The following is a 12,500-nucleotide window of genomic DNA, read 5'->3' on the forward strand; positions in this document are numbered from 1 at the left end:
ATGTTGACTTGCTGCCTAATATATCCCACCCACTAACAGGTGCCATGATGAGGAGATGATCATTGTTATTCACTTCACCTCTCACTGCTCATAATGTTATGCCTGATCGGTGTACATTCTTCCTATGATCTTACCTTAGTGAAGTCTCGGAAGTGTTCACATACTTTCTTTCCAGTTCACGGAAGACACTGCCTGCTTATTGAAAAGGTGACAACTTGATAAAGCTTGACTGAGTCTCTCAAATCGACATCACAAAATGAAAATGAGGATCTGCAAGGAATTTGCTTTGAAATGCCAGGATTTAAGACAAGTTTTTTGCATTGCAGCAGGACGGCACTGTGACACAGCGACTTCTGATCGCTCACTATGATGTTTAATAGCCAACAAGCAGCACATTTTAAAAGAGGTGTACACATTTGATTGCATGCTTGATGCACACATACACAGCTTGAATATTCATCCTTACTTCATACAGGAGCATAGACATGAGCAGAGATTCAAGCATGATATACAAATTAGACTGTGTCTAATTTCTGAAAAGTGAACTCGACTGATGAATGAGACGAAACCTTTTAGAATCTACTAGCAGTCCTTAATTTACACGAAACGAACCTTTAAATGTGCGTGAAGGTCATTTAAAAAGCTGTTTATTCAAATTCTTACATTTTCTTTAGTCATCATATTCTGTATAATAAGTGTGTGTGTGCGTGTGTTTTGTTAATAGACAAATCACCATAGACAAATTTGAACATTATGGTTCAAGGTCAGAATTACAGATGTAAACTCAAATAGGAAACAGCAGTCTGTAATGGCATGTCGATGTGATGGATGTGGAGGATTTGCAGAAGTTGTTGCTTAGTGTAGGTTTAAAAAATAAGGAAATATAAGCGCTAAGTGCTAGGAGCTGAGATGGAATGGTCTAAAGTGGAAAGCTCTTTTTATCCTGCAGAACTTTATACAAATTAAGGTAATAAGACTAATAGAGGAGGGTTTTTTCCCCTCCAGAACATGGATTTGCTTTCAAAATATTTTGACTTAAAAACAACAGCAAAAAAATAAAAATAAATAATAATAATAATGAAATGGATAAAAAATAATTGTTTTTGTTAATAACTATTATTATTAACAATAATTTATTGCACAATATTTTTTCATAACATGGATTCCTTAAAAATATTGACTTCCTTTATATTAATATTTATTATTATTATTATTATTATTATTATTATTATTATTATTATTATTATTATTATTATTGTTATTATTATTATTATTATTATTATTATTATTATTATTATTATTATATAATAATAATAATAATAATAAACTTTTAAGTTGGATGTTTTTTCAATGTAATTTACATGCACCAACTATTTACAAACTTTATGGTTTTTGTAGAATTATTATATGTGCATGATATGTGTAAATATATCTGTAAATATTGTACGTCCCATATTTTTCCTTGGGGGATCAATAAAGTACATCTATCTAGCTAGATCAGCTTCAAATCATAGACATCGATCAGCAATAACCTTAAAACCACTGACAGCTGAGGTGAATAACATTGATTATTTATTATTTATTACAGTGGCGCCTGTCAAGGGTTGGGGATATATTAGGCAGTCAGTTGAAGTTGATGGGCTAGAAACAGGAGAAATGGATGTAAGGATCTGCAATGTGTTATGAGATTTTTATATTTTATATTTAGATTATTCTGTCAGGTTCAAATAGCTTAGCGGTTTAAATTCAGCAACCTCAGTAGCATAAACAGAGGTGTGTAAGTCTATTATGTTTATTAGCGTCAGCACTAAGTGACTAATAAGTGACGCATCAGATTTGCCCCTAGTGTGCTGCATGCCAGGGTCAACGTTTTTGTTTGCTAGTCAAGAGCTTTGCCATTTTTTGGGGAATTTTGTAAGCAAATCAGCTATGCAGTACCCCATGCTGGGTGACTGACCTTTATCAATACATGTGACTATCAAAAAATCAGCCGGTGTAAATCTGAAGGAAATTTTTAGTTTTAGTCATACACAATTTTGTGTGAATTTGCTGAAAGCTTCAATAAGAAATGAGGCCCAGGGTTACTGTTAATATCTCGCAGTGGAACCTCGCATACAAATTTAATTCGTTCTGGAGGTGAGTTCTTAAAGCAAAAACTATTTTTCCATATGAAGTAATGTAAATGCAGATAATCTGTTCCAGCCACCCAAAAGTATTAGCAATATTACCAATACGCAGCGTATGTAAAGCATATGGCTGCTTACAAAGGACTGACCCAAGCTGAGCATCCCATGTTAAGGGTCCTCACGGGAAGTCGTGCCACCAAGCTTGGGCTAAAAATCGAACAGACCACCCATGACACCAATCTGTTTACAAAAAAACACATGAAAAATCACCTAGCTTTTGAAAAAAAAATTGGTCAATTCATATAGTATTAATCCACCAATTGCTTCAAATTTTAATCGTTACACTCCTAAGTGTGTGGACTGTCCGTTTGTCACTAGTTCTCATAGCTGATTCTTGGTGTACTATATTCAGTAAAAGGTTTAGTTTAATAAATGTGCCCTGTATTGCTTTACTCAGTTTTGCTGTCGTCTCAGATGGAGAAAATTTGGAAGTGAAGGTGAGAGCAAATCTGTTTTAAAGCTACAGGAGATTATTCTGTGTTGGTGTTGAGTTGTAGTTTCAGGGAATTCTTCAATGCTTTGACAAAAAGGTGAATTTCATGGAGAATGGTTGTGGCTATGATGTCACATAGTGGTACTGAACTGCACTTCAGTTCAACGTCAGATTTCTGATGATTCCTCACTATTTGTCTTCACAGTGAATGCAGTGTTGTCAGCGATAGAGGGAACTCAGCTGCTGTATTCTCTCCAGCCACACCCTGCCCTCAATCCCATCATGCACCTACTCCCACCCAATATCATGGTCTCTGGCCATGAGCTCATCCCTGGAGTCCTTCCTCCAACTGACAGCACAGGTAAGATTACCCATGATGCCATGGCTCTCAGATCTCTACTAATCCAAGTGATGATTTTAAGGTTTTTAAGTAGTCCTCAAAGTGGCTTAAGGGATGATATTCCTCAGAACCATCAGGGGGGAAAAAAAAATCAAATTAGATCCGTAACCGCTTGACTGAAGCAGAAGAACCTTTGTAGTCATGGGGACAGCTCGTGATATCTTGGCACGGAATAGACTTTGCTGGTTCGAAAGTCAGGCTTTGGGCATAATCAGATGCGCTTTAGTCATCTTGTGTATTTCTTGTGTTTGCTGTTCGGGGAATTTGTGATTCATCTCTGCTGAATCTTGATCATAGGAAATCTCAACGCTGAATAAAACCGGGGTTTATGGGTCTGGGCTGGGTAATGGATTGTGTTGAGTTTGACAGAGCAGAGGGAAATATTTAGAAAGAGCTGATCGTGACGCCAGGCTAATCCGCCAACACTCCAGACTGGTGTTTCAAAAGGAAGCCACAGTTCATTCTCTCTCTCTCTCTCTCTCTCTCTCTCTCTCTCTCTCTCTCTCTCTCTCTCTCTCTCTCTAGACAGCCTTTCCCCTTTTACCATCCTGCTTGCATTTTCTACAGCTGCACTCCAGACTCATAACTGTATCTCATAAGATGAAATGAAAAGTCATTCCAAATATCAGTGACATAAATAAATGAATAAATAAATAAATAAAAAATCAAGATATCATGAATAAAGGAAAAGTTAGCTAATATTTCTCCTTATGAGATAACAGATATAACAGACAGGTTTTATAACAGATATAAGACCATGAAACCTGTTCTACTCCATTGCTAGGTCATTTTGAAGATTAACTATGAAGAAGATTAGAGTAAATATCAAGAAATAGGCCTCACTGTCTAATAAAGAGAATTATTAGCTACATTTGTCTATATTTAAAATACTTGTCCATGCTAAAATGCAATGCTTTGTGGATTTATTCTTTTTTTTCTTCAAAAACCTTTCTTTAAACACATTCAGAGAATTAACTATAAAAGGTTACCTCCTGTGTGAAGGTGTTCCTGTTTTGTTTTTGTTTTTTTTTGTTTTTTTTTATTTATTTCTTTTTTTGTTTTTGTTTTTTCTTCAGATTAACTGATCACCTTTGTTCTATTTTGGTTTATTTGATTAAGGAAAAAAGATTAGCAATTTATAACTAATTAGCAATGTTTACATGCAGCGTAATAATCTATTAAAAATCTAACTGATACACACCTCAATCAGAAGAGTAAACCAATTCAGCTAATTTGAATTAAAGTTCTGTGTGATTGAATGAAATAATCGTTTTTAATAATCTGTTAAATAGAAGAACAATAACCATGAAAACCTTTGTGTGTTTGTGGATTAATCTCTCTCTCTCTCTCTCTCTCTCTGCTTTAGTTAGTGTGTTTTGCTGGTCGTGTGTGTGTGTGTGAAAACCAAAGCTTCTGTCTGTAACTGAGATAGACTGACTGATTCTTGAGTGATGCACCACTGGCTCTGACTCACACAAATACCCCAGCTTATAGAATCCTGTCTACACTCCCTACCACACACACACACACACACACACACACACACACACTACACATAGACAGATGCTATAAACACTCCCTAAACACAACCAGTCTATGAACACACCTGTGCAATGTGTGTTGTAAATGCATTGTAATGTTTTGTCCTTGTCCAAACACAGTTCATATGTGCATCTAGAGATACAGCAGCACAGGTTCTTATCAGATTCTGATGAACATGAACAAGATATATGCATATATCTGTTAAGTTGCTGTGAAGACTTGCATCTACAGACAGCTGAACACAGACACACAAGAGACGGAAATACTGGGGGAAAAAAAGTGCTCTTTTATTTGCAGAAAAAAAGATGAGGATAGGTGGCTGAATTGATGTGCAGGGAAGATGTGAAGAGGTGTCATCGGTGGTGTTTTGGTGGCTGTGCAATTCCCGGTGTTGTGGAACAGAGATGAGAGAGGACCCAAGGGCATTTACATTTACAGCATTTGGCAGACGTACTAAAGTGTTTGGACAAAAGTCTCCATCAATGAATACATCGATACTGCTTCACTAGGTCACAGACCCATCAGTCTAAAACTTCTGTTGGGAGGAGATATAGCTTTTTTTTGCTAATTTAAATATTTCAGGGAGAGGTAGATCTTCACCCGTTGTTTAAAGACAGCTAGTGAATCAGCTGTTCAGATGTCTAGAGGAAGCTCATACCACCACCAAGGTGTCTTAACGGTCTTCCATTATCTCTGGGAAACAACACGAAACATGCGTCAGTCCTTCTGCCAACTTAACCTCTTACCTTCCTGATTATGCAGCACCTTAAGATACTTTCCCTGCTTCTCCTGGAGGGTGAGGAGTGGTTTTCACTGTGCTGATTGGCCACCTGTTCAGACTCACTTCTTGTGTGCTCCTCTGCTTTCCCCAACAGAGGTGCTGAAGTGACGCTGTTCTTTCAGCACCTGCGTTCTAGTTGTGCAAGCAGCATAATTTAGCCACATGGGGGCGGCGGTGCGGGTTCTGCTTCCACAGTGCAAAGTAATTCTATAAGTACGTTATTAAAAAGCTATTAAACACGAGATATTTCAAATAAATGTATAATTGTCTTTATTCCTTTCTGCCTCCCTATGAAAATGAACGATTTCCTTTTAAAATTTTGCTTAAGCAGATTGGCTTTAAAAATTGACCCTAAAAACAGCCTAAAAACCTTTTTAGTATTTTTCATTTTTATTTTCATTTTCATGGGATCTTGGTTTCATGTGGCACATTTGATATGTTGGGGTGTCTGTGCCTTTTTCTGTTTTCTAATTAATTTTTTTTAGTATTTAACGTAGAAGGTTTTGGGACAGACTAATCATTAGACTTCATTAGCTCACCTGCTGGGAAAGTGAAAGTGCTAGTCCAAGCACTTCAGTATCCCAATGTCCCATCCCATGCCTGGAAAACTAATTATCTTACTCTAAAGTATGACAGGTTGGTTAACGAGTTATGTGCATTGATAGTGATTGTGTTTTAGGGAAGTGGGAGAGCTTTGGACCATTGTCCTTACCATCATCATGTTAATTTTAATGAAGAAATAATAATAATAAAAAAAAAAAAGGAAAACACAATGTTATGTCTTTGTGTTGTGGTACAGCTTCAGTGAATTTTATTTGTATTGCACTTGTATTGCATGTCTCAATGCAGGTTTAAAAAAAATCTGAATAAAAATTACATTTTAAAAGTTTTAAATAAAATTTATATTTATCTTTAATGAGCAAGCGTGAGGCAATGGTGACAAGGAAAAACTCCCTGAGATGATATGAGGAAGAAACCAGACTCAAAAGGGAACCTGTCCTCATCTAGGTGACACTAGAGAGTGCGATTTAAATAATGTTCTTCCGTCAAGCTTCACCTCACAGCCATGAAATATAAGAAGTAACTCACATGTCTTACATTTAAACATCAAGGTCTTTTTCTCCGTCTGTGGATAGAGGAGAATGTTCTTGAAATATTAAGGCACTATATCAAATGCCTTGCTGATGCTGGCTCTATATTCAGCTCTTTAAAACCGAACATTTGTCTTCAATAGTGTCTTTTTCAACGTCCGTCAGTGTATGGATGAATGGTGCTTGCTGCCTTTAGGGTGAGGCTCTTTCTGGCCTTTCAGAGAGAATTTTTCAATTAAAAAGCAACACTGGGTTATAAAGTGATCGCTTTGGCTGGTAGTTTTGGCATTGCTACTCTGGAATGGGTTTGTTCAAGAGTGCTGAGAACAGCAGGAAAATAATGATAGCCAAAAGGAGTAAAAATCTAAAATTAGTTTGAAAACAAAGTTAAACTGGTTTATGAAGTTGAAAGAGATTGTTTCTTCCCAAGACAACCTGCTGGTTCTGGAACATACCATTCCTGTGTAATCACTCTATTAGTCGTTTTTTTGGAGATGACATTAAACCACATTAAATAGTTTTCCTACAGCCTTATCTATTTCAGGAAAAGTTCCAAGTGCGAGAATTTATGGAATTATTTTGAACAAGATGTTATGTACGGAATAACACATGGCACACTGTGTCCCAGTGAAGACAATCAGGGGGTGGGGTGTGATGTGGCATGACATGCAAGCCGAGTGCTACTTCCTTGAAGTGTGTTATTCCACTTATGCCAAAACAGTTTGACAAAGATTACTTATTATTTTATTTTATTTTATTTTATTTTATTTTATTTTATTTTATTTTATTTTATTTTATTTTATTTTATTTTATTTTATTTTATTTTATTTTATTAATGATTCATCGCACGTTTTAAAGGTTTAAAGTAACATTTACAAAGCTTGTCATTTTACTGACAAACCAGACTCTCTGTCCTCAAGACTTTTCTGAGCATTGACTTTTTACTAAATCCTTACATCCCGCACTTTCTTCTATAAATGTTAAATTAAAAAAAAAAGTTTAATATCTTCTAAAAAGTCACATCAATGATTATTCACTTTATTAAACAGCAGTACATTTTTTTAATCAATTTTTTATGGTTCTTAGATTATGTGGTGCATCCACCTTATAAGTCCATGTGTATGAACTGTTGCTATACACCCATCAGCCCTAACATTAAAACCACCTACCTAATATTGTGTAGGTCTGCTTTATGTCACCAAAACAATTCTGATTCGCTGAGGCATGGATTCCACAAGACCTCTGAAGGTTTGCTGTGTGTTATGTGTCTGGCACCAAGATAGTCCTTAAGTCCTCTTATGTTTTAAGGTGGGGCCTCCATGAAACTGATTTATGTATTCAACACATCTTACAGATGCTTGATCAAATTGAGAGCTGGGGAATTTAGAGGCTAATCCTTATTCATGTTCCTCTAACCATCCCTGAACAGTTTTTTGCAGTGTAGCAGCATGCATTATCCTCCTGAAAGAGTCTGCATCAGTGTTTAGCTAGTTGGCATGTGTCAAAGTAACATCCGCATAAACGCTACGACCCCTGATTTCCCAGCAGAACATTCTCTCACTGTAACGACATAATCAATGAAATTCACTTCACCGGTCAGTGCTTATGACTAGTCCATGTAGAAACCATAACATATTGAAATGAGTTCTTGAATATAAATTTGTCGTTCATGTTACAGCTGCAGCTACTGACTACAAGCATTCAAACGTGGCGTGGTTAACGTTTATTACTGTTGAATTCTCATGCCTGGTTCCTCAGCTCTGATGCTAATCCAGACTGTAATTCAAATCACAGCTTTATGTTAATGTGCTGGTTCGAATGCACAAGTTTCTATAGTAACTCATTTACAGGTGCTTGCTATATAGTGGATGCTTCATATAATCTATGACCATAACGATTGCATTGAAAATACTAAGCTTCCTTCCTTCCTTCCTTCCTTCCTTCCTTCCTTCCATCCTCCCTCCCTTTCCTTTCCTTTCCTTTCCTTTCCTTTCCTTTCCTTTAATTTTCCTCTTCCTTCCTCCCTTTAATTTTCCTCTTCCTTCCTCCCTTTAATTTTCCTCTTCCTTCCTCCCTTTCCTTTTCTTCTTCCTTCCTCCCTTTCCTTTTCTTCTTCCTTCCTCCCTTTCCTTTTCTTCTTCCTTCCTCCCTTTGAGAGAGCTAAGAGGCTGATGAAGTGGGTGGTTGTTTAGCGCTGGTGTAATTTGGTGTAAAAGTGATGCAGGATCTAACTCGCCTTGTGGATGTTTCACATTACATGTGACTAAAAACGGTGGTGTGGGGGGAGCATTTGGCATTTACATTTCGAGCATTTGGCTGATGCTCTTATTCAAAATGACTTGCATTTTATTTCATTTGTATACAACTGAGCAATTGAGGTTAAGGGCCTTGCTCAAGGGCCCAACAATGGCAGCTACCACATCCCCTTTAATACTGTTGTTGTTGTTGTTGTTGTTGTTGTTGTTAAGAAGTGACCTACCCAACATGCTTGTATAGCATATTAATCAACTGTTAGACAGACTGGATTTCTTATTTAGCACTATTCAGTGTAGCTTTAATGGGAAAAGTGATTCCCATAATGCATTGTAGGTGATTGCATTACTTTCCATGTATTCCTACATTGTAACTATTGTGTAATCCACACTGTTATAGACTTACTGATGTACTCTATTGATCCCAAAATAGAAAAAAAAAAAAATCCTGTTGTCAGCCGTCTTGCCTTTGCTCTAGAGGTTGCTACATGTAGCTGGAGGTCGAGTTACTGTGTCATCCTTGTGCTCGCTGTCTGAATCTTACAAACTACTACATAGACAATTAGCGAGCCGGCTATTAGATCTCTGCTCAATAGGTCGTTATGGTGTAATGGCGCTCATTTCTTGGTGACTTTTATGTGCTGCCCCTTTTACATTTCCTTGATGACCGAGTCGTGTTAAAATGGATTCTCCTAAGAAGACCTCTCTCAGACACTAGCACAATCTTTCTTACCTCATACTGAACAAATCGAGTTCAGCTCTTTTTTCATTTTCATGTCTGATTGAACTGCCAAATGCTAAAAGCCCTGCTGTTCTCGGGTGGCCCTTAATAGCATATCTGCCCAACTAATCAGATCCCTTGTTTAAGTGGTATAAAAGAACAGCTGTCTCATTTTAAAGAGGCTGTCCATACATTGTAGATGGCCAGATTGGGCTTGATGAGAAGAGTGGAAGTAGAGGAAGCGATAATGTTCAGATTAGTGGCGAGACAGGCATTATAGGTCCAGGACTTCAGTAAATTTCATGCTCTAAGATGAATAGATGACCGTGTAGACATCATGCATCACAGAGTCTTAACTCAGAACCATCGGTGCAGACACTGGCTTTGCATGAATACCCACTAATAAAAACAATCATTAGGAGATCCTAGATTGTTCAGCCTCAGGCTTGTTAAAACCTGTGATAAACAGCCAACTACTAGGAAAACCCACACATTTAAACTTCCTGTGAAACTCTCTGCACTAGCAGTGGCACTACTCTGTCGGTTCTGATTAAACCACTGGTGCAATCACTTGACCTCATGATTAGATCATTTACTTTTTCCTGTTTCAAGATTTGTAGTCTTTTTCAGCTGAAATAGAAAAAGCATGATTATATATTGAAAACTAATAACTAGGCATTTTCATGCTTCGTAGTCTATTTGATGAGTAAAATTTATATTTTATAATTAGAACACATCTAATTTCTTTAGCATGGTAGCGCTGTCCTTTGGCTTACAGGCTTCTCAACATCTGCAAAACCACCAAATGTATGTTTGTTTTTTTTTTAATGTTGATTTGGGTCACATTTTCAGTACTCTTGAAAAGACTGACACATTCAGATGGTCTTCACATCCATGGGAATTCATTATGTTTAACATCTGCTGCTGAAATCTCAGAGATCACCTTTAGATTTTTAAATTCTTTATCTACTATTTATCTAAAAGCTCCACCCCTTCCCCTTTTATTGAAACTCTTCCTTTTTTGTGTGTGTGTGTTTTCAGGAGATGCTCTGCACAGACCCAGGCTGATGCCAGCATTCTCCTGCGTGCTTGAGAAAGTGTGTGTGTCTCTCTCTCCCTCCATCCAGGCCTTCGAGGCAGACCTGCTAGAGAGGCTCAACAATGATCGCAACAACATGGTAACACATCCATCACCCTAATCTCAGAATGCACTCAAAGGCTATGTTATCGAGTACACCAGCCCATTTTGGGTCACTTTTCATGCTACAAAAAAGGAAGATATCTTAAATAGATAAATGTACTGACCTGCTCTATTGAATTTATTTCTGGAAACGGATAGAAAGTCAGTAACACAATAGACTTTTTACTGAGCCTGAAAACACCAATTTGCTCTTATGTAAATCCTAATAATCTTCTGCATAGAGACTCATCCTATCTCTGGAAAGGTGTTTGGTTTTGTTTAATCTGTATTAATGAACATACTCTCAACTCAGCATTGCTTTTCTTTCTCAATATATTCATATGAAAGTTGAAATAACAAACAAACAAAAACAGTTTTTTTTTTTTCCGCACGTGTTAATATTTTCAGAGTACATAGTGATATGGAATTCTTTTCTGATCTCTGAGATGCCCTAAGTGCTTTGAAAATGTGAAGGTGTTCTCTTCAACCACTAAAATTTTGTGTAAGGGAAAATCAGACGTCTCACACTGAAAGCCAACCAGGTCCTGACTAATTCTATATCAGATTTAATTTGATACAGTAATTAATTTGTTTATACTGATTTTTATATCTCCACCGGTAAAATGGAACACCAGTACTGTGTACTGGGCTAACTTGTTCAACATTCTTGTTTTCTTCACGTATGATGAATGTCATGCTTTACTCAAGTTGCTGGTTATGTGTTGTTAAAAAAAATAATAATTAATAATAATAAAAAGTAAATAAATGAATTAATGAATAAATAAATTATTTATATATATATATATATATATATATATATATATATATATATATATATATATATATATATATATATATATATATAATAAAAAAACATGATTAGTAGAGTCAGGATTAATGCTTTTTACATTTTTATTTATATATTTTAGTTATTACATATTAAATGAAATCAAGATTAAATAAATAGCTATGTTTAGATATAAGAATATTATCTTAACTGTCATTCTATAACTTTACTTATGGCTGAGATTCATGTGAAATCCATCCTTCAATTTTTTGTTCTACTTAGCCTACACAGGGTTGCAGGGAACATGAATTCTATCCCTAGGGGATAGACTTGGGGGACACCCTGAAATGGGGAAATAACACATCACAAGGCACAAAAACACATATATTCACACACTACTGTCAATTTAGAGATACCAGGAAACCTACAGTGAATGTTTTTGGACAGGGGGAGAACATAAGCAGAACATGCAGACTACACACACACACACACACACACACAGAGACAGACAGGAGGCAGGAATCAAACCCCCTGCCCTGGAGTGCTAACCATTTATCCACCTTGTCCCCAGTTGTTGTGACTCTTTCATTCATGTCTCATGTTTGATTCAGGGATGTTCCTAACATGCCTCAATTGTCATCTCGTAACGATTAGCATGATATAGCCTCTGTTATGCGGCATCACTTGCAGTTATTAGTAACAGTACATTCTTGATTGAAGAGATTTCGTGAGCATGAGTATGCCTTACTCATATTTCGCACAGTTTTCTAACTCTGTGCTCATAATCACCAACCACTCACAAATTCCCTGGGCAGATGTAATGATCTAATGTGGGCTAAACTAGCCAAGCCATCATTGCTTCGTGTGTGTGTGTGTGTGTGTCTCTGTGCCGGTCGCTGTCTCATTGTTCACTGCTTTCTCACTCAGTCTTATTGCTGTCATTATCACACCCACGTGGGAAACAGACTTCATGTCTTATATTGAATACAATGCAGCATAATCATTACTCACTCCGCACCGTCGTCACAAAGTTCTCATAAAGAGTAATTACAGAGCCACATTTGTTCATTCTGTCGTTCGGGAGGTGAGAGGAGCCGCACACTGCACTGATGCATTTACACGCTTGC

The 12,500-nt window shown here is 36.8% G+C and overlaps 1 protein-coding gene across 2 annotated transcripts in view; it reads left to right on the top strand.

Annotated features, from left to right (window-relative positions):
• Positions 1 to 12,500, top strand: part of nphp4 (nephronophthisis 4) — a 189,503-nt gene that overhangs the window by 37,696 nt on the left and 139,307 nt on the right. For both annotated transcript variants that reach the window (XM_058390447.1, XM_058390446.1), the window contains 2 exons: positions 2,825 to 2,980; positions 10,448 to 10,584. In XM_058390447.1, coding sequence (XP_058246430.1) covers positions 2,825 to 2,980; positions 10,448 to 10,584 — 293 coding nt within the window. The remainder of the gene's footprint in view (positions 1 to 2,824; positions 2,981 to 10,447; positions 10,585 to 12,500) is intronic.

The sequence above is a fragment of the Hemibagrus wyckioides genome, linkage group LG05 (assembly GCF_019097595.1).
Source record: "Hemibagrus wyckioides isolate EC202008001 linkage group LG05, SWU_Hwy_1.0, whole genome shotgun sequence".
In the NCBI taxonomy this organism is placed as follows: domain Eukaryota; kingdom Metazoa; phylum Chordata; class Actinopteri; order Siluriformes; family Bagridae; genus Hemibagrus; species Hemibagrus wyckioides.